At 31.3% G+C, this 24,005-nt stretch overlaps 1 protein-coding gene across 3 annotated transcripts in view; it reads left to right on the forward strand.

The window, feature by feature from the left end:
- Positions 1–24,005, forward strand: part of LOC143045768 (ras-GEF domain-containing family member 1B-like) — a 57,507-nt gene continuing 33,502 nt past the window's right edge. The window contains exons 1-4 of one of the 3 annotated variants that reach the window (XM_076218495.1): positions 1–239; positions 13,610–13,711; positions 14,136–14,173; positions 15,130–15,214. In XM_076218495.1, the coding sequence (XP_076074610.1) occupies positions 138–239; positions 13,610–13,711; positions 14,136–14,173; positions 15,130–15,214 (327 nt within the window). In that variant the 5' untranslated portion in view covers positions 1–137. Of the gene's footprint in view, positions 240–6,706; positions 6,849–13,609; positions 13,712–14,135; positions 14,174–15,129; positions 15,215–18,485; positions 18,653–24,005 lie in introns of those variants that run through there. The other 2 variants (XM_076218497.1, XM_076218496.1) reach the window with 2 other exon arrangements.

Consider the following 24,005-nt stretch of genomic DNA (forward strand, 5'->3'; position numbering starts at 1 on the left):
TACCTGTCCATGTATTGAGAAATATTGACAGTTCACGCCATGATTTACTTGATTTCTTTGGATTAGAAGTATATAGTTATGAATTAAATTATGGATCTAAAATCAAAAGTAAATATTCTATTTGGAGACGGATACTGATGGAGGATCCAGGATTCAGATCCCTGGGACGTCAACAATTAGAAAGTGAATTGAGGAAAATTCGGGAGCCCTCTGCTGATTTGTTTGGAATTCAATTAGAAGTAAGTCAGTATGGATTTGGACAAAATAAATAATGTCAATATAAAAGTCTACAAAAGTTTATTACGTAACAGGTATGCATATTACTGTGATTCATTACACCTGTAATTATTAGCCAGGTAAAGTGATCACTGATTAGCATGATGTATATATTGACACACAATTATACATGATATGAGAATATTAGATATGTATAGTTCGTCATATTTGCTTTATGTATAAATCAACAATTTTATAGACCAACCTCTTCTTGCTTGCATTTTCTGAAACTTGTGTTTGTTCTATGAATCTGTCAAAGATTTCCTGGAATTCAGATCACCATAACTGCCAGTCTCATATTATGATCTGCATCCTAAGCGTTCGACTATCCACGACATACGATGCACTATCAACCCATGTTCATAAAGTGTCCTCTGTATATTGTATAATAACAGGGTTACTGGTGTATATGGTAATTGAAACAAATTGGTAATGAACAAACATTTGGTTTTATTCTCGGTTTTCTGTGTTCTGAAACAACCTGACCACTCTGTTGATTGGACAGACGAAAAAGCATGTAAATTATGATGTAAATTTGTCTTTGCTGCATCTATATTATGCTTCATTTAGCAGACTGGGCCAGAAGTCTACACTTAAAACCAAAATGGCCTTTTGGTATATATTGATTTAACTATACCATTTGTTATGGTTATTACAATTTGTTTTAAGTAATCATGAAAAATCAGATGTTTTCTGTTGCATGTGTATGATTCATTTCTCAGTTGATATGATTGTCGTGTGTTTGCAGTGTTGTCTCGGATTTGAACAAAACATATCATGATTGTTCTCTCTCTGTTTCTATCAAAGCTTCATAGTTTTAAACTGGACAACACTTTAATGTGTATTGCGAAAATGTAAGTATACGATTCAACTCTCAATGTTATGAATTTTGATAATATGTGGTCTTTCATCTAATTTTTTTTTCGAGGTAACGTTATTTTTAATGTAGCAAATTCAACTTTATCGTTTTATAATTGATAGATATGTTTTTCTTAGATATATTTGTAGTTTTGTTGTTATATCACAGTGTTATCGATTTACTTATTAATGATTTAATTTAAGATTCAGAACAGAATGTTTCTTTCTTATTTATCTGTATCGAAATTTAGTGCAAAAAGATAGTTTCATTTGCACCTCAATTTATCTTTTAAAATGCCTTTAATATCTATTCGAATTTACAGATCACAGATCTATATGTGTCATTTTAATATAATTTTCCAAAAATATTCCCCCAAAGGCAATATATAGTGCTGAATACGTTTTCTATATATTATCTCATAAAAGAGTTCAGAGTGACTATCCAAAAAGTATATACACTTATAAATCAATTGATTAAATTAACCTTACTTAGAGAAGCTCTGATGAAAAATATAACAACGAAAATATGAATATACTTGACAATTTATTAAGACGTTTTTCATCTTCAATTTAAAGATTTTCATTACAACTGATATTTAAAAAAATAATTCTTTTTTTCAACTAAAAGACATTCCTTCCAGTCTCAATTTTCAAAGGAACAGTACCACTTTTTGCAAATGTAGTTTTATTTTTTTTCAGGTACGTTTTTAATGTCTTTCTCCTATGTGAGAGAAACGATTTTTCTTTTTTCTTCAAATTTATATTTTGAATAATCTGTACATAAGTAGTTTGCTACGTTCGTTTGACATTAAATCATTAAATCAATATACCATCGTTTTTATGACATCAGATCATTAAATTATTATATCTTTGTTCTTTAAATCTATTAAAACAGATATTTTGTCTTTAGTAACACGAAACATTCCATTATAATTTCAATAAATATTAAAAAAGGGCTCTCAATCATTTGACTCATACCAATTATTTGACAGTATATCTCTAAAACGACATAAATAATATTAAACAAAACAATAATGGTCTTTGATGATTATTTGTCATTTTTAATTAGTGTATTTTTGTATGACTTATTATCATAGAGGAATTTGTAACGACAACCAGTACACATAGTAGATCATATCAATATCAAGGATTTGTATAGTAAGAGTGCTACTATACAAATCCTTGGTAATATTTAATTACTCCTCATTTACTCTGTTTTATCGAAAACCCAATTTTTGGTATATATGTTTTTTTCTCGATACAGTTATGTAGTATCGTAGCAAAAAGAGTAGCGACCTTGTTATTTTCAATAGAGACATAACTATCCTCAATCTAATTAAAGTATAGATCTCTGATTTCGTTATACTACGTTATACTGCATATGCCAGTAAGTGATTAAAATAACTTTTAGGGACCCCTCACCCTTTTTGAAGTTAAATGGTCGTTCCCTTACTAGGCTCCCACCTTTTCAAATTCATTGATTATCACCTGAAAAATGTACCATTATTGAAGCCCCTCATGGAAGTATCCAAGTCAAATTTAGTGTCACCTTAATAGCATTTTTTTTTTATTTCCGATTCCCAAATGAGTATAACGTAGTAACGAAATCAGAGATCAATATTTGAGTTAGATTGCACTATCCTCAACTGAGGAAAATAATATTTCCAGTACTTCCAAATAACTTCAACACTACAGAAATTATTAATAATGATATTATTATGAGCTGTGTCCCAATATTTTATAACAATTCGTTAAGGTTGTGAGAAGACTAGACTGGAAGTAAATCAAAAATGTTTGTAGTTGTACATTTCTTGAATGTAGATATAAAAAACAGAGGTAATGTTTGTTATATGTAAGTAATGAAGGCAATTCAAATTGGGAACAGAGTGGCGGATCCGGGGGGGGGGGGGAGTTTTGGATGATCAATGTATTTGAATGGGGACATTTAGTCTGGGTTATACCCCCCCCCTTTCAAATGGCTGGATACGCCCCTGGAACTAGTCTTAGTCTTCATGTAAATCAGTCGTTGTTGAAATTTTGTTACTATAGCATAATCTTAACAAAGGTAGTTACAAGCTGTACAAACTCCAACAATATTACTTTGGTTATGGTATGACATCGTAGAAGTACATGTTCAGAGACAGTAATGATTGTTTTATTTTGATCCGAAGAATTCGTCTATAAGTGTCAATATTAAACATCAGACCTTTAGTCAGTCCTTTTAATGACAGTCTTATTGTATGAGATCATCAATTTGATGATATGGCTGTCCGTTTTAGTACAAATAGTTAATATATTGTTCTGGTTGTCCGTTTTCGGACAAAAAGTTGATATATTGTGGTCAGAAAAAACTTTTTATGACATTTGTGTGAATTTTTCGCTTATATCTTGAATTTTCACTTTTTCGTTGTTATTTTATTTAAAATATGAAATAATTTGCTTATACTTTTTTGTCCTTTTTCATTGCTTAATTTTCGATTTATTTCCATTCCAATTTTGCATTGTTTTAGTTATTGTTCATATGGTCAATACAAAGAGAAAACAAGAATTAAGGATACTCTTCAAGTGGTATTGATTTTAGGCATATGCATATTTGTGATAGTCATGAATATATCTTGCTTTGTACTGGACCTGCACGCTGACGCTCACCAGGTTACATTCCGGAAAAGACGTATCATCATACAAAAAATTCTTACTTCACCGACAGTATTTACTCTTCCTGAATGTCGCATATATAAGATATGAAGTAGCAGACACCAGATCAAAAATATTTCTGTTAGTCGGTATCAAACTTATACCACCCTTCTTTCAAGGCAACAATAAGAGGCAAGCACGCTACCACATGACCACCGATCTACGGCAGTTACTAACTATCTATTATGCGCCAATTTTGCTATTTATTCACTGTCCCATGTTTTTAGGGGGGAGGGGGTGAGCACTTGCAAATATGTTTAACCCTGCATCATTGTGTATATATAGTTGTCCTAAGCCACGAGGCTGTATACATTTTCAGTGCATGGCTGTTAGTTACTGGGCACAGAAAAAAATCAAGTTATTACTGAATACTACTGATACTACCGGACAAAACAGCTTGATATATCTGTTAGTCTTCTTCTGTATTTATTTGACGAAAATCATCTTGAATTCTAAATTATTCATTCATTTATTGTTGATTTTCACGACCCTCTAATCCACTTTTGATGGCTGTAAATTGGATGTCAAATAATTTGTAAAGACTTTTCATTTGACATTCAAAAATAATGTAGATAAAACACCTTTATTTTCAGTTGCAATAGAGTGATAACATATGCTACAGAACTGCGTCAAATGTGTAATAACTAACTACTAGTATTCTATTAACATTCCTTGACCAACCATGTAGATACACAACTGCAACAAGAAAAAGTAATTTACCTGTCAAATATGTATGCATATAAATAATGGTGTCTATCCTGTTCCGTTCGTTTATGGATTTGTTTTTAGTTGTCACGGAAATACTGGATGAAAAAATGTTCATGTGTTTATTCCTTTTATGAACTTTTACCACCACCTCAATGTCCTGTTTGGAACAAGTTTTAATACACAAAACATAAAAACTCTGAAAACCCGCAAATAAATAAAGCAACGAAATACACGGTAGCTTGGGATCCTGATCGCTTTTCGACGCTAAGAGGAGACCAGGCCCACGCTAATAAAACTGGAACTAGCTATTCATATATATATATATATATATATATTCAAGAGTCTATCTAAAAATGAGGGTACATTGTATATGGCCTTCCAATGATACCGTTTCGATCCCTAACATCACTGAAGAGACATTTATTGTCGAAATCCGGATTTTGTGTACAAAAAAATATTAACACCTTATGTTTGTGGCATAACATCGTGGCCACAAGTTCGTTGTTTTCTGTTTAGTATTAAATTTATATTAAGATCCATTTTGTTACATCTTGTGATCAAGTTTATTTGGCAATCGCCAATGGCAGTCAGCAGGGTTAAAGAACATCAGTTTTTCAACCTGTTAGTCAAATGCGTTTTGTTTAAATATACTTCTTCACTTTTTTTGGTCTTTTGGAAAATGTTGTTTGTGCTGTTTTTAGACCCTTCTATACAACGAAATTTGTTTTACATGCACATGTATAAAAATTGCGGTTTTATCCAACGCAATCATAGGTTTAAACGTAGTTTTCAATTTAGACTCGTTTATATATATATATCATGTAGATAGAACATACATGTTCGTCTCTAGCTATAGGTTGCCTTGGTACTTTGTTCTAAAATATATTAATATATTTGCCATGACATTTCAGCCGCAGTACTTATACGTATCCGGGTGCGGGAATTTCTCGCTGCATTGAAAAACTGTCGGTGACCTTCTGCTGTTGTCTGTTCTATGGTCGGGTTGTTGTCTTTGAAGTTTTCCCATTCCCCATTTCTATTCTCAATTTTATTGATATTAATATTCATCAGATTCTCTTAAAACCGAGAGGTAACCAAAAATATAGAGCCAAAAATATATGCTTGGGAGCAACTTTTTTGAAATGTCAAAAGGGACCGAAAAATTACATCCAAGAACCAGATAAGGCAAATGTTACTGGAAGAAGCCATAATCCATACAATTACACGACCCGAATGAATTGGCCAGAAGGTTAAATCTTAATTACGCCTGTGCAAAACAAACATGGTGTCTTCTCCACAATTTTTACTTTGAATGACTGACGATCTGAGAACAAAAGATTGTTCGTACTTGCTGTCCAGTAGCAAATAGTTCCTGTATGGTTAATGGTTCAGTGGCGGATCCAAAGGGGCATTTAGTTGGAACACCCCCCCCCCCCCCCTTTTTACTCTGTGTTGGGACCCCCCCCCTTTTAAAATGGCTGGATCCGCCACTGTGGTTGTAACATTGAACCAATAAGGTAGCTATGATTGGAATGGACGTGATGTCAGCATGACATTTAAACGACGACTATGTACAAATCATCATGAATCTGTGTTAAAATGGAATAATAAATGTCACTCCGACTTTTACTGCTTGGTTTCACAGTTTTTCGTGCAGTTAGAATACAATCCTCCCAAAACGGGGCATCGGACCGGCCATGGCTGCAAGGATAAGTGAATGACATCCAAACAACATCTCCTTGGCACGTGCCTTACTACCAGATCGGTTAAATCTAAGAGACTCAATTAGGATTAATTAGGGACCATACTGTTATGATCTTTTATAACCTCAGTAAACCCTTTGTGTCAGAAACGAATGAAATAACACCGTGAATGTTTGGGACCATTATTTGGGTCAGAAACGAATGAAATAACACAATTTTGGGGACCATTATGTCATACCCTTATCAGAGACATATATACACATATGTGTATATATGTCTCTGCCCTTATATTCCTTTTAGATCAGGAACAATTTAAATTGCACAATATTTATGCATTTGACAAAAATAAAGAATAACCAGTTTTCCGGAAAACCTTAGCGCATCCCAACATTGTCCGAATTTTAGTTTAAAGACTTCCTGTCGTGCATTTTCTTCCTCTTCCAGTTTCAGTTACAGAAAACCATCAACATTAATATCATATTCATGTTTACTTTCCTACAATTCATATGATTGCAATGAGAATATCTGCACGGCCATGCTTTTTAAAATTCCTGATTCACACAGAGCAGGAACATATATATACTGTTCCCAGCACAGAGTCGCAAAAATGTGAGCATTACAAAATTTTCTCAGGATCATGGGATGCTTATTTTTCTACAAAAATTGGGAAAAGATTGACACTGAGACTAACATATCTTATAAAAGTCTCAGGTTGACAGAAAAGTGTAAAGCACTCACCACTGTCTAACGAGATGTGTTTGGTCCAGGGTTGAATCTCGAGGGTTGATTTTTTGCACTTTAAGGTTCCACTAAAGTCAAAATATAGGACACTGCAGAAACAGAGACATATAATACAATGTATTATATGTCTCTGGCAGAAATATCTAAACTTTGCCTGTATTTTTCTACCTATAATGAATAAAGTCCTAAACTATGGGAACAAATGTTCATTTAAACATACTTAACATATACACACTGTCAAAATAGTAAATCAACTTGAATTTTTAATGTTGTGGCCAAACCGGTTTTGAGGGTGAACACTAAATTTTCCAAAAAATCTGGAGGCCTGTGCGATGACTTAATTTGTATAAAATTGGTATAGGCGAATACTATTACATGCATTGCAGTACAAGCTAGTGTTTATTTGTCAAATAAATTAGTTGCAATGACATTTTTGTCCAATTTCTGTATTGTATCTTTGATATTCGTTCATTTAGATACATGAATTTAGCTGAAACTCGTAAATCAATACATTTTCTTAAAAAATCAACATTAGCTTGTACTGCATTGTATGTTACAGTATTCATTCATACCAATTTTTAACGAATTTAGACATCTCTCAAGCCTCCAGATTTTTTGGAAAATTAAGTGTTCACCCTCAAAACCGGTTTGGCCACAACATAAAAAATTCAAGTTTATTTACAATTTTGACAGTGTGTATATGTTAAGTATGTTTACATGAACATATGTTCCCATAGTTTAGAACTTTATTCATTATAGGTTGAATATTACAGGCAAAGTTTAGATGTTTATGAAGTGTCCTATATTTTGACTTTAGTGGAACCTTAAAAGGATTACACTAAAGACCTGAAAGTGGACCTGAAGATATACGATTCAAACTTTTCAAATTGCAATAACTTTTTTATTATTCAATGTCGTTTCATCAAGTTAAAATTTTATTAAATTCAAATATCATTATTTCATTAAAAAATGAAATGTTTTAAATTTAAAAAAAACAGTTTTTTTTAGGCCAAAATTTGGACCTGAACGGAGAAATGAAAAGACCTGAACGGTCCTGAAAATCTATGGTCAGACTTATTCTAACTTCAATAACTTTTTTAATATGCAAGGCCACACCAATTTAATTTCTTGTTAGACGGACCCGATCGCACCTTTTTTTTCTCAATAGAATTTTTTTTTTTTTTTTTTTTTAAATATTCCAGCTTCCTGCATCTAGACATGTCCATTTCCCACACCATTTTTGTTGTTGAAATATTATAAAAAGATATTGACACTTGTTTCAAAACTCACAATATTGCCTGTACATGATATTTTTAAACTTGTAAGTATCCCACCACACCGTGTAAATATCTGTGTAAATATTTGATTAAGCATTAAACCATATGTCCCAAATGGTAGTGCTCGGTTATACATATAACAGAGGAAAATACATGTGAAGAACAGAACATCAGTTTTCTTCCCTCTTACATACATTCCCCATCAAAATCATGTGGATTTTCATTGTAAGAATGAAATACGCAGAACTTCTGAAGGAGAAGAGATGTTTTCAACTGCAGTTATATTGTATGCGGCGGAACAAAACTGTCCATACCTGCTGCATCCTTATGCACCTGTCCCGATTCAGGAGCGTGTTGTTCAGTAGTTATCGTTTGTGGATGTGGTTCATAGGAATTTCTCAATTTGTATATAGATTAGATTGTTGGTTTTTCTGTTTAAATTTTTTACGTTAGTAATATTGGGGCCCCTTATAGCTTGAAGTTTGGTCTGGAACAAAGCCCTTTGTAAAAGGCTGTAATATGTCTATGAACTGGATTTGTTATAATCAGTTGCGTAAGGTTCACTGCAGGTCACTTTGTTCTTGTTTAGAAATATGATCTGGTCAACAATTTCAGACAAAAGACTGTTTGACTTTCTATTTTTTGTTACAAACAAGTGCACATGAAAACATTCCCTTGGAAGGAAAGGAGGTTGCTGGTACTACTTTAACAAATAGTAGCCTCAGGATAAACATATTTACATGTATGTTGTATTAAAATGATTTTATTTAGTATTACGAAGGGGATATTTCAACAAAGCTAAAGTGAGTGGAAATGTAAAGAGAACTATCTCGAGATGTGTAACAGGCAAACTAGTATCTGAGTACTAAAACTGTACTTGAATGCTCAGCGTTAAAAGCGTGTACCTGAGTACTGAAATACTTGTTGCCATCCCTATTAAAAAGACATGTGTTCGTGGATAAACAACCCATTAATATCAGAATATGAATAACATGATATGTGCCTATGTGGGATAAGAACCCAATAACACAAGTTATTCCAAGGCTCCTTGTTGAAGACCGTACTTTGACCAATAATGGTTTCATTGGCACTCATACCACATCTTTTTATATTTATCATGTTGTTTATTTGGGAATATAACCCAATTTTAAAAATAAGTAAACTCATGTAAGGCCATTCATTATATAGTTTTTATCAAATTGCAAGTGTCTATAAATCTATATTTGTAAACTGTAAATGGAGGAGTTTGAACCAAGGTCAATATTTATTGTCAAATGGACTAAGAATTCCTCAAAATGTGTGTATACACCACATTCAATGTAACTGCATTAAGTAAAATTTGTCTGTCCCAGGAGTTACACTACATGGTAGTGCATCCAGGTGAAAGAACTAAACTTGCCTCATTTCAAATTAGCCTAAACTTTACCACTTAATCTCGGGTCAACACTTTGAAAAGCAAAATATGTAAACAAATATTTGGAGATTTATGAGCAATCAGTACAAAACTCTTGAAGGGAAAGTGTTATTTATCTTATTGACAATCATGTATTGGAATAGTGTCTAATGATATATAATGGGGGGAAAACGAAGCATACCATGCAAACTTAATCCAGCTGTATATTTCATAAGAAAATGACAAGTTAAATGGTCAATATACTGTGTAGTTGCTACAGATTACATGCAAGTTATTTTCCAGCTGACTTAAGCTGAATTTTTTTTTCAACTGTCATATATATAGAGTGTATTGATGTGGCTTATAAGACTTTCTTTTTAAATTTTACATTGGACCTAATTTTAGCCCTTGGACCTAGAAGAGTTATTGAAAATTATTGTTTTCTTGTTTGTTAGCAACCCTCTTTGAAGACTTTAAGATTTAATTAAGTATCCACTGAGAACTGCATTGAGAAGGGATTGTGACAAGTCCCATGTGAGCTTGTATTTTTTTTTAGATATTGAGGCAATAAAGGAAAAGGTACTGACATCAGAGGTCTCTTAACACATTAGCTCCAAATGGAGCTTTCAGGATAATTGAACCTGTTTAGATATCAATCAGATACATAGTTATCCACCAGATAACTCTGATCTGCCTGATAATTGAACGACCAGTTAACTCTAAACCGCCCATTGACTCAATACTGCCGGTTAATTCAGAACCACCGGTTAACTCTGAACCTCAGGTTAATTGAACCGCAGGTTACCATGGTTACTGTATCTATAGAAATAGGGTGCAAACAATCCACCATTCTGCCTCTGATGAAGGACGTTTTTGGACGGAAACCAGTCAGGCTATGAAACATTACCAGGCGCTGTTAATTATGTGTCTTGGCATATACTATATTTTTATACAGGTAGATATTGAGTTTATAGAACTCTGAGTCAGTCCAAGATGCCAATAAAATGTTGTACAAAGCAAACTAACAGACCTAGGATTTCATTCAGAGATTCAACAGAACATCACAATCATAGAAAGAAATTTAAAATGAGGGAGAGGGCAGTAATTATGTTTGTCATCAATTTAAATGTGATGACTTCAATTGGAAATTCTCATACAAATATTAGAATTGAAACAAATGTCTGTGCTTAAGTAATTCTATTCATGTATAAAAAATTGCTGAGGAAGAATATTTCATTTTCATTTCTATTAAAAAGGGAAAGATTGTTGAAGTTTCATTTTACTGTGTACTTACAAATTGAAGCCATATTAGAAATAAGTCAATATGTATTTGCACATACTCAAACACATTTACAACAAAAGTTTAAGGGACTATCAAGTACAAATAATCCTGCTTTAAGAGGATTGCAGTCAGGGGTGGATTTAGGCCGGGGCGTGGTGGGCATGCCCCCTAAAATTTGCAAAGCATGGGTTGTCTTCAACTTATAATTTAAGTAACAGAAGAGACCATTCCATCTTTTTTAACATTCAAAGTATATAAAACAGTCTAGAATCAATGTGATAACTAATCAACTGACCTACGATTTATTTAAGTTCTATCAATATTATATACTTCAAAGGAAGGTGTCATAGGTGCTGCATTTGATGACAAATATAATAGGTTTTTAGCAGTTAAAATAAAAACAATTGTTACATTGTATTTGCGGTTTTATAATAATTTTCTTTGATGATAGAAGTTCCAAAACATCTCTTACGCACTTTTACAATATCCTCATGGCACAGCCAAGAAAAAAGTCCAGGTCAGATTCTTTTTTAATATCCTTAATAAAGATAAAATAATTGTTTAAGGCGAAAGGTTAGTTTAATAATTTGTATCTTTGTGTCTATATATATACTTCTCGCTTGCAACCTAAAAGAATTATGAAACGTATTACATGCATGGGATCCCCAGAAAATAAACATTAACAGTTTCTTCGTAAATGCATCATTCTGTCTTTAGTGGTTTGTGATGAACACAGTATATATAAAGTCTGGCACAACCTTCAAAATCAAAAAACTAAAAACAGATATTCTGAATTTTTTGTTGGTACAATGTAAAAGTAGAAATTCAAAGTCCGTTTGCAAAATCTAATACTACTATTGGTCAGGTGAGCTATTGTGAGCTGTCTTTTCTCGCTCTACGTCCGTTGACCTGCCCGTCTATCTGTCACATTTCCATCGTTTTAACCAAGTTTGGCAGGACTGGTGTTATGGAGTGTTAAAGTAGTTCTTAAGTTAATCGGTTTCATTTCAAATTATTGAAACCCTGTTCAATTAGCTTAGACACATTGGCGATGTGCAAAACAAGGGTTATTTTTTTGTGTGGTGTTCCTGTATTTATTTATGTCACAACTACCAGCACCATGTCTATCAAGGTTTAGTTGAGATATTGCTATATAGATAATTTTTACGACAAGTACTTGTGTCTTAATTGTAGATTGGTTTGCATAGGAACACAGAATCAAAATAAAATGTTCGCATGATCTTCAGCTTCTGTTTTGTGGGGTACAGCTTTATAACTAGCTTTATAAACTCATATATGCAATATAAATCCCTTAGTGCGTACGTTATGGGTGTTAGGAGATTGTTTTAGTTTTTTTTAATTTGTAGGAGACCTTGCCATCATAACTCGGGAGGTTCTTCGCGGAACAGGGACACATTGTTTTATCTCTGTCCGTCACTTGATATTTGGTCCAGAGGATACACTAGGACACATACAAATCAAACACGTCATTATTGCATTTTCCCCCTGACAATAATCGATTGACTAATATGAATGCAACACCAGTTTTCTGCACAGCAACCATTGACTTAAAATTTGCTGGATTTTTTTTAAATGAAATATCAGCTTGTGTACTCCAGATTGAGGTCTGTCTCTTTTTTATTGTCTTCAGTCCATTTTCTATATGAAATGTATGGGGGTAATCTTAATGAATAGAAGCTCACAGATTTCTTGTTAATTATGGTGAGTTTGTAGATTGTTGTCAAGGGTGGATTTGGGCGGTTTCAGCTTGAAACTTTAATTTTTCGCTCATTTTACCACACAATAGTTCGAGATATCTACATTGCACCCCCTTTAGAAGAATATTTCAATAATTTTAATAATTTGCGTGCCCCCTAACCTCAATTCTTGGATCCCCCCTGGCAGTTGTCCCCATTGAAATACCTTTAACAGGTTGATTTTCTTTATCACCAAAATAAATGTGAATGTTATCAGTTTACATATTTTTTATCAATTTAAATTTTATAGATATTATCCCAATAATTTGGTAACAATTTGAATACCATTTGCAATTTATAGCCATAAAGAACCATTAAAATACTACAGGATGACTTCTATTGTGATATTTTTAAATCTTAACTATTTGCAAATTTTTGATAATAAATTTAGACACTGTTAGTGTTTGGATAAATATTTTGATACTCAATTTATGTAAAATATTTTGTCAAATTAACTGAATCCTTTAAATAAAACATAATGCATTTTTTTAGTCCCTTTTAATGCACATTTTATACAATTATTGATCTCTCCTAAAAGTATAAATGCTACCTTTGCCTTAATACATATACATGTATAAGAAGTGAATATCTAACAAATGAACATGAAAAGGAAGGTCTGCTGAAACATTTCAAATAATGTTAATGATTTAAAGAAAAGCAAGATACTAGTTAAAAAAAAAATTGTTTCAGTATTAGAGTAATATTTACAAAGTTCAGGGTAATACAATGTAGTTACAAAGTTTCAGGGTAAAAGTTACAGAGTTTCATGGTAATATTTACCTCAACCTGAGACTATATAGGTAATCTGAAGACTGTCTATTTTGTGAGGTAAGCTAGGAAAACAATTAATCTTCTTTGTATATGAAATGATATAAGTTGTGTTAATTAAAAATGTATATTTGATACCATTTGTTTTCCAGGTTACCTTTAGATTACTTGAAGCTGAAAAGAGAAAATTAGCAGTATTACAATCAGAACTTGGGCAGCTGAATAACAATGATTATGGACATGACGTAGCTCAGGTTAGTAGTACATGTAATAAGTCTTTATAAACACTGAAGGTTTTTGGAACCCTTTTGCCAGGGTAGGAATAGGTTTTGACTGTGTGCAATATGGTATGGATTGTTTTGCTGCTATACATAATGTCATTTATCTAGTCGAAAATTGGTATTTCTGTACCCTGTTGTTCAGAACTCATAATTTGAAGATCATGGAAAATTAAGATTTGAGTAAATGAATTTATGAAAGAAAATAAAAGTGTGGTTTGATTTTGTTTAAACCTCCATACATCTTAGATCCTGCATTAGTAGGTAGTATCTTGAACACAATAATACAAGAAAACATAAAAGAAGGCTTTCATTTACACATATAGAATGAGCCAATGAATGATAAATAACATAAAGTTGTTTAACTTTTAATGCTAGAGTTATCTTTCTTTTATTGTAGAAAAGAGCTGCTATTGGACAAATCCAGTCTAGTGTAACGTAAGATATTTATTGTGGTGATTTTAGGAATTTAGATTTATACTCTTATTATTAGAAAATGAAATTGTTTTTTCCACTTAAACAAGATGATAAATGATGAAGCTTCATAGATAAATATATATTGCTAGACTGATTCATTGTCAGTCTGAAGGTATCTAACAAGATGTTCATATGTTTATGTTAAAACGGACAAAAGACTTACATATATATTTGTCATTGCATAGATTTATTGTCTTATTTTAATATAAATATGATGGTCACACTAAGGTCAAAGCAAGGTCTCACTTTTTTACTGGAAACATATGTTTTTGTGAGGACTTACAAAAAAACACATGTTACATTATTATCTTGTTGTTGTTGTTTACCATATAATTGAATAAAAACTATTTGAATTACTTTTTTGTATTATGTTTAAAGAAAACAGCTAAACATAGTATACCTCAATCAGAATTCATTAATTTTTGCAAGATTTCAGAATAATTTCAATTTGTAGCATGAAATAGGAATAAATATAAAACAGTATTAATCTAAGTCAAAGTCAAGGATTTGTAAAGGATTTTGATTATACAAATCATTGGCAAAGGCAGAGACATATAAATACAGTATATATGTCTCTGGCAAAGGTTACAAAATTCTTAGAATATAAGGGTAAAGGACAGAAAAGTAAGAGAGACAAAATCTATTGCAATTATATTGTATATAAAATATTCATCGAATCTCTGTACCTAATATTAGCAGATCCATTTTTAATTGAATTTCCTCAAAACATTTATTGGCTTATATATTGCCACATTTATTTACAATGATCATTGACTTTTCTGTAGAAATTGACTGTATGCTAACACCAATCATCTGTAGACTTGGCTCTCATCAAAAAACAAAATCCAAATTTTTGTCAAAAGTTCGATATCTATGTTTTTTAATCACAATTTTGACCTAGTTTTCATGTTTTTCAGTCGTTTCCAGTTAAACTACAATAGACTTGAGCAAGAATATAAAGTAGCAGCCATGGGCATGATTAAAAGACAGCATAAAAGAGGCGTAAGTAAATAAGGGATTCATGTCCAGGTTTATTCGATTATAATAACTTCATCAATGAAATGTTTTCATGGTGTAGGTCAGTGGTTTACTCCTGATATCCAGCTTCCACAATAAAAAATGACTGCCCTGATATAGCTAAGAAAGCTGAAAGTGACATTTAACACTAGTTATCAATGATGAAAAAATATCAACGCAATGCACCAAAATGTTTAGATACACAAATGTGAAAAAAATATTAAATGATGCATTAACATTTGAGGCTTTTTGATCCATTTGCATAGCAGCGAGTCGGAGATTGAAATATAAGTCTGTTCTAGTTCTGTCGGTCGGTTTGTCTGGTTTTCTTTCATTTTTTGCATCAATGACCTACCGCACTCAATGCAGGCATCCACAAAACCACAGAGGTAGTAAATAAGCAGTGAAAACAATAATGTCTTGTATAGAAGTGGTTGATGATATTTTATTTAAAAAAATTTTCTTTTTTATCTTAGATGGTTTTTGGAAATGTGTTTGAGTAAAACTGAACTATCATTGTCTTTTGAATAAACTCATCATAGATGCAATGTACCAGGATCGAAATTTGATATTTACACCAGACCAAGTTTCGTCTCAAAAAGACTCATCAGTGACACTTGAATTTGAATTAAGGTGTCAAATGTAATTATCTTGGATGAATTTATATCTGGAAGCATTTTATCTACTATTTAAGAAAATATTAAGGTTTATATGGAAAAAGATGGAAACAGAGATTTGAGTCATGTTTACAAAATATCCAAGTGTCAATTGACTTGATTTTTTTTTTAAATTGATTTAAGCTGCAAATGTTATCATTTTTGAATAATTGTTAGATGGAACCTATTTTCACCAAATAATTCTAAGGAAAATATAAGTATTGAATATATGCTTGGTGGTGCTTTGATATCAAATACAATACAATCTTATCAAAAAGGTCCCAGACGCTTTAACAAACTCAATCTGTGTTAAATTTTCTTGATCATGAACATTGAATATGTTCAAAACATGTTTGATATGGACTCAACTGTGCATTGAATGTAAGATGGGAAGCTGAACAATTGACTCGTTTAACAATTAAAAAGCAATTTTGAAGCTTTTCAAATGGAGAACTACCTTATTTTGGCTAAGCTCTTATTGGATTTTTAAAATTGAAGTATATTTTGTCAGGAATCTATTTTAATAGCTAGAGATAAGAATTATTTCCCTTTGAACAGTTAAAATTCTAAAGCCTGGCAGGTCACAGAATTTATTATAGGTTTTAACAATTGATAGTAAAAATTTCTCATAAATCATATTTCTCCTTTGGACCTCATGAAAAATAACATTTCTTTGCAAAATGCCATTATAAATATTACGATTCAAAATTTTTGATTTGCAATTAAATCAATTCAATTTGCTTTAGTGTGAAAATAATTTGTAAATGGAGACTAACAGGGCTAAACAACCTTCAATCTTTTGTGTTTTATTGTGATGAAGAGGCGTTCTGCAGAGAGTATGCTAGGATCAAGGCTAGTAGTTTTATCTAGCCAAATCCATCGAATAACTTCCTGTTTAAACCTTTGAGGCTCTGGTGTAGATTTTGGAACTATTATTCCTACGATAAATAAAAATTTTCCAGTTTAAATTTTGTTTCTTATGTGAATTTCAATTTGTTTTGCTTCATCATATTAGATTAAATTAACTGTAAATATACTTTTGTTAAACTCCATAAAACTGTTGATATAATCTCTGATAACATTTATCTGATAACATTTGCTAAAATAAAATGATAATAAAAAACAATCAAAATTTTGTCATTGAAAAAATTGTGTGGCTCACATCAATCAAAGTAATGATTACAAAACATTAATGTTGACTATACATGTCTCCTGGCTACAACTTTAATGACCAAGGTATTCACCATGTGTAAATTTAATGTGGTTCTAGATTAATATCTGTTATACCTATAGGGCTATTGTAACATGGAGAAGGAAAAGTTTAATGTTCCAATTGTGCGTCTTGTGTTTTAATAATTGCTGAGGTTTATAGGGTAAAATGTTTTAGAAAAAAATATTGATTGATGTTATTTGTCTTTCATGTGGCTTTGATTGAGACACATATACTTTAAACAACCTGAAGTAGAATTAACAAAATATAAAACTCAATTCTACAGTGAAACATGCCAGTTTGGTTTTTAATCTAGCAAAAATACAGAATTGTGATTTTACAGTGATACATGCCAGTTTGGTTTTAATCTAGCAAAAATACAGAATTGTGATTTTACAGTGAAACATGCCAGCTTGGTTTTAATCTAGCAAAAATACAGAATTGTGATTCTTCAGTGAAACATGCCAGTTTGGTTCTAATCTAGCAAAAATACAGAATTGTGATTTTACAGTGAAACATGCCAACTTAGTTCTAATCTAGCAAAAATATGATCTCAATCATGCAGTGAAATCTAGCAAAAATTCAGAATGTAATTTTACAGTAAAACATGCTAGTTTGGTTCTAATCTAGCCCATATCCTGGTTACTGATTACTTGAGAAAGCTTTAATATATATTTATTTTATTTAATCAATGATACTTTGTTTAAAGTTACAGAAATAAATGTTCTCTGTTTGAATTACCAATGTATATAACAAATTAATGCTTTTACAATGTAACTTTAATCAATTTTAACAAAGGGAGAGCAGCAGGGTTACATGTAAAGTTTGTTCTGGTTACATAAGGAGATAAATTCAAACAGAGCTATTTATTATTGTAAATAACTATTACTTTGTTTGATTTCTAGATAGAGGCCTCCTTATCTGACTGGACTATATTTAAAGCTATTAAATTAAATGTTTTATGTGTTTAAACTTCTATTTTGTATACCCTTAAAATTTAAAATAGATGTACTTCAAACCTCAAAAGATATTGAAAATGTGTTATGTTTTTAGCATACAAGGAAATTCACCACCAGTTTCTCTCCAATGAGATTAATACAGTCCCTATAAATTGTGTGGGAATAGTTTTTAATAAATAATAATGTAAAATGATGAATTGGTCTTTTCTACCTTTAATGAATTACCTGTTTCATTTCAATTATTATAAATAATGAATAGGGATCATGTTTTCCCACAAATGACTAATGGTGTTGTGACTAATTCCCCAAGGGAGCCCCTGATCACCCTTAACTAATGATAGATCAATAAAATCCCCTTATCTTCACTGGCGGACTTTTCAAACTACAAACAAGATATAGATCTGTTTGTTTTATGTTTGTTTACATGCTTTTCTACATCTGTTGGTCACAATCAACTGAAATAACCAAAGAAATTCAAAATGGATGTTGGACTTAGAGAACTTAATTTTTTAACATTTGGGTTTATTTGAAATTGTGCTTTAAAATGAGTAATTCCATTACATCTTCATTCAGGAGACTAAGAAAAAGTTTTAGAGGGGTGAGTGTTATTGTGTGAATGACAAGTTTTTCTCTTTGTTTCTACTTATACATGTTTTTCATAATACATGTATTAGCTGTTCAAGACCGGATTTGTATAGATAAACTCACTTCAAGGAACCAGAAATTTTAGAAAGATATTTTAATTTTTAGGGACTTCAATGATTGTTTTATGAATGATGAAAATGTTGATTTTTGTAATAAACATGATAAAGCAGCATATAGAATGATTTTAATACTGTAAATGATATAACTGTTTTTATGCAATTTTGATCTGAAAAGGACATTTTAGATGATTTTCTATTCAATTTGGTCTGCCATTGATATTCTTTCTTGCTATCCTCAAATAATTCCTGTGTTTTTAGAATTGAAATTTAAAAGTATTGACTTTATTTAGTAGAAAGATGTTTAAAATTGTCATTTAAAAAAGTTATGACACTACAGTTAACACACCATTCAAAAAATAAAGGGGAAATTATCACAGAGAGAAACCATCATTCACACATCAAAAATGCATAGATCTGAAAAAGTTGTCGTCAAAAGATGGATTAATAAACAAACATATTTTGGGGGCCTTTATAGCTTTCTGTTCGGTGTGGGCTCCATTTTGAAGACCATACTTTGACCTATAATGGTTTACTTTAACAAAATTGTGACTTGGATGGATGGAGAGTTGTCTCATTGGCACTCATACCACATCTTCTTATATCTATATTCCTAAGAATGCTAATTTCCAAATAAGAATTGTCCTTTCCATGTTAAACTTACATAGATTGGACTAAAATTGACTCTGAATATACTTCATCACTATATTAAGTTTACTAATGCAATCTGAATCAGTGGAACTAATAGTAATTTGTTCATTGCTAACTTTCACTGAAACCAAACTAATGTCTTAAGTTTATATCGCTAAAGGAAGATAACTCTTTAGGTGAAGTTTTCTTAAATGGGTTTCAGTATCTTTCTTTGTGTCAAGTGTTTAAAAAGCTTTGATCTTTAAGTTCTGGTATAAGTGAAAGTTGTGTAAATTAATTTAAATTTATTTTCAGTTTTTGAAAAAAAGGTCTTTTCTTTATATTATAATTCCAAAAAAGTGATATTTTGAATCTTTGAAGGAAAAGTAAGAGGAACTGCAAAATAATTATCTTTTATTTGTTAACTTGAAAGAATTGAATGACACCCAAAATATAACATTTAGGCTTCCAAATGGCAAAAATCCATTACACAAGATGTTTACTGTATCTGCGTAACAGATTAGTCTAGTTTTCTTGTGGATGATTTTTTTTAGTATAAAACCAGGGCTGTTTGTTTACAAATCGATGATTTATGTGTTAACTTTTAAACCATTGAACCACAGTTCAAGGAAAATAAATTAATGTCATGATGGGGGAAATTTTCCTTAAATAAATGTTAAAATGCTATTCTATTTAGCTTTAAGGGTCAGGATTTGTTTTTTTCTTCATGGTCAGATAATTTTTTCTATCATAAATAAGATTATTTTTGTTCTTTGTTTTGACACATCCAAAAGCAATTTTTCTGAAATTTTTAGAATGATGAATGTGAGGTAAAGTAACTTTTATTTAAGATAGGAGACTCATAATGGACAAATTCAGTTAAATTGTTAGTACCATGTATGAATTAAGTTTATATATAATTATCCCCCTGTCCCCTCAGGAATCAGGATTTCTGGATATTTGTTAGGGCTCAGCTGAAAGACATCCTTGTAGATTTCGAAAAAGAGCAGGCTAATGCCACTACAAGGCAGTACTCGCACAGGCAAAGTGGAAAGGGATTAATATAAGTTACAATAACTTGTTTCCCAATCCACTATAAATAAATGTGTTTAAAATAAAGCCTTTAATAATCAACTTGTCCATCAGTACCGGTAAGCCTTGAGCATCTGTCTGATACAAACCAAACTAATACAATGGGAACCTCTGAGACCTTTAGACAGAAAGCTCTATACTTGGTAGGATTGTTTGTCATCATTCACAATTGACCATAATAAATGTCATTTGATTCACCCATTTTTACAGAAGTTATTGGACTTTGATTATTAGACCACAATGAACCTGTGAATGCAACTGCCCTGAGATTGCTCATACTTTGTAGGATTGTTAGGCCCTCTGTAATATCTACCTCAAGTTGTCAAATGATGTAATTTCTATGCAACTCAATGCACAAAAATATAACATCTTCTCATCAATTTGCTGGATCACAATTAAAATGAAGATGTAAGCAGACAAGAAAATTATATAAAAACTTGTGTGTAAAATGTTTTTTTTGTAACAACCTTTTAAACTTAATTTTGACAGCTAATTATTGACTGATCATCATCAAAACATTGCAGATGTGATCATTTTTTTATAGAACGCTTGTTTACATTCCTTTGGATTTCATCATGGGGTTTTCACAATATTGCAATTAAGGATGTATATTTTTCACACTTAAAGAAAATGCTAGATACCTTACATACTCTGACAAACTTCAGTTTGTATTATAGATTTAGATAATGGTATTGCTTAACAGTAAAATTACTTTTTATAAGAAAGAAAACAGTCAACATAAACCTAATTGTATTACGTCTTGGCTGTTAGTATGTAGAATTGGTTAAAAGAAATAACAATGAATAAGTGAAATATGAACATATGAACAACGCAATTATTTGTTTACATTAAACAGCAAGTTTTTTACCCCAAGATGGTACTCAGAATAGAATCCTATGTGGCTTCTGATTAGTAGATACAGGATTGGAATTACATTTAATCGAAGCTTATCGAATTAGGTTTAAAAATTGCCAAAAATCATATTTACATTTTACGAAGTATAGAAAATATCTTCCATTTCTGCTTGTCGGAGCCATCAAAAATATGCCTTTTCCATTAAGCGAAACAAGTAGACGATCGTTTTCAACTGCATTTTAAGTCAATTTGAGCCGCATGACCCTATTTATTTTTTTGGTTGTAATGCAACACTGGCATTTCTAGTAACAGGAACTGCTACCTGTTTTTCCCTAATTTGTGTAGTCTTCGAGAAAAAAAATACGGAACACTAGAGGTACCCTATGGAAAATGAATTACGAATAATTGTGCTCTTGTAACCTGTAAATACGTGGGTACTTTTAAGATTTGTCAAACAGCTACTTCCTGTCTGCAGTATACTAATGACTTCAGTTCTAGTCTGAAGCTTGATATTTTGGATCTGCCTGTTTTTTGTTTTCATACTATGAAATACCTTTGTTTTATTTGATCTTTTTATTATTATTAGTAGTAGTAGTATAATCCTATGTTTTATATTGCTTCTTTTTTGTTGATTGATCCTGGAATGAAAACAGTTTGAACAGGGAACTTATCATTTAGATACTATATCCAAGGAGTTTACATCTAAACACTATAACTATAGAAGAAAAATTGTTTGATTTGTTTAATGCCCCTAGAATAATACATTAATTATTTACAAAAGATCATTATATATTGATAAATGGCTCATCACTCAATGGATTTAAATCACATAGATTACACACCCAGTTTCCTACAAATTAAATTATAAATGCAAATCCAATTTCTGTGATTGAAAAAATAGCAACAGAACCAACAGCTTTATTGAACCCCATTTAAGATTAAGATATTTGAATGAAAAATTGTTGGAGGATGAAAAAGGATAAATTTGTGTGTAAACTGATCCATCTGAAGTTTGTAATTAACTGAATCAATTTGTGTGGCCTTTCTTTGGGATAAAATCTTAAAAATTTGTTAAAATAGATTCTTAATTTTAGGGTTAAAACGCCCACCCTTTGAGTCAATGTTGACAATAACCTTGTTTTCCTTTAACATTTGATCAATCCTTAAGTTTTTGTTTGTTTAAAATTCTTTTTAAATGTTTAGAAAAGTTTATCTTGAGACCTTGATATACCTGTAAAAAAACTAACCAGGTTTTGTTATCTGTACCTTAGCATTGTGTGATTAGACATTGTTTCTATTTACTTATCTTTCCGTTGCATTCTTCTGTCAGTTGATACTGCAAGTCACACCTATTCTGTAAAAGTTTTTATCAAAAATCTGGAATTTTTACAGAAAGATCAATCTTCTGAAATGATATATTGTAAATGCTGTTTGCAATATCTTGATAATTTTTTTTCTGTTATTTTTTTTCAATTGAGATGATGATCTCTTTATGCCTGACCAGGGATGTATCTGGGACATTTGAATTTACCTTCTTCAATGTCTGTATCTGAGGTCTGTATTGAAAATGCTTGAATATGTGGTGGATCCAAATGAAGTTTCAGACACACATTTTTGTATGATAGCAATAATTCACTACGGCTGTTCTCTTATATTGTAAAATCTACAACATTTTATTCACTATAATTTCACATTTCAATAACATCTGTATTCCACCCTTATATATGTTCTATAGTCTCTAGTATTGCATTTATATAACGATAGTACAAAATTTGGTCATCACGACCTACATTTTATGCTTGCTCAATTCATCAGAGACCATCCACACCTTTCACAATAATGGAAATACATGTATATTTTGATGATTTCAATTCTAATCTCCTGGAGTTGGTTTCACAAAAAAACTTACCACTAAGATTGGTCGTAAGTCATGAACAAATCAGTATACTAACGATCTATCTTAGTCGTAAGTTTTTTTGTGAATTCTACTCCTGCTTTCTTCAGCAATATCTAAAACAGTTACTCATATTCATTAATTGAAAACCTTGTTGAGACATGTGCTTCTTCAATTCTGTAGATAAGATCATTTTGTTTTTTCTGACAGACTGACACCCTTTTTAGTCATTTACTTTGAAGATTATTGATTCTCCATTCTGTATCTGTATTGTATCTTGTTAATTTTGTGACAAAACTGTTTATTAATGAATGACAATTATAGGCATAGTTGTATTGTTGCTTTTGTGTTGTCCTTATTCAGGTTTCAATCAGACTTTGTACATAGATATCACTTCATAACATTAATTCTACTTGACATAGTAAATCTTATAAGTATATTTACCATTAGTATATTTTTAAGGTTACAGTCCATCTACAAATTTGCTTATCAAATATATGAAGGGAAATTAATGCTACACAGATGTTTTATCAGTAACCAAATTTACTTTGTAATGATTTTTTCTATACTTTCTAATATGGAAGTGTTCTTTTTTTTAGACTTATAATCCCTGAACAAATTTACTTTGTAATTTATATATATTCATGGCAGTATTTGGCCATGTTTACCCCAGTAAGTTTATTTACCCATCAAACATGCTGTGATTACCATATGAAAGGCTGACAATCATGAAATTCATTCTATGCTCCGAGAATACATTATTGTATTGAATAGATGTC

This window comes from Mytilus galloprovincialis, chromosome 9 (assembly GCF_965363235.1).
Source record: "Mytilus galloprovincialis chromosome 9, xbMytGall1.hap1.1, whole genome shotgun sequence".
NCBI lineage: Eukaryota > Metazoa > Mollusca > Bivalvia > Mytilida > Mytilidae > Mytilus > Mytilus galloprovincialis.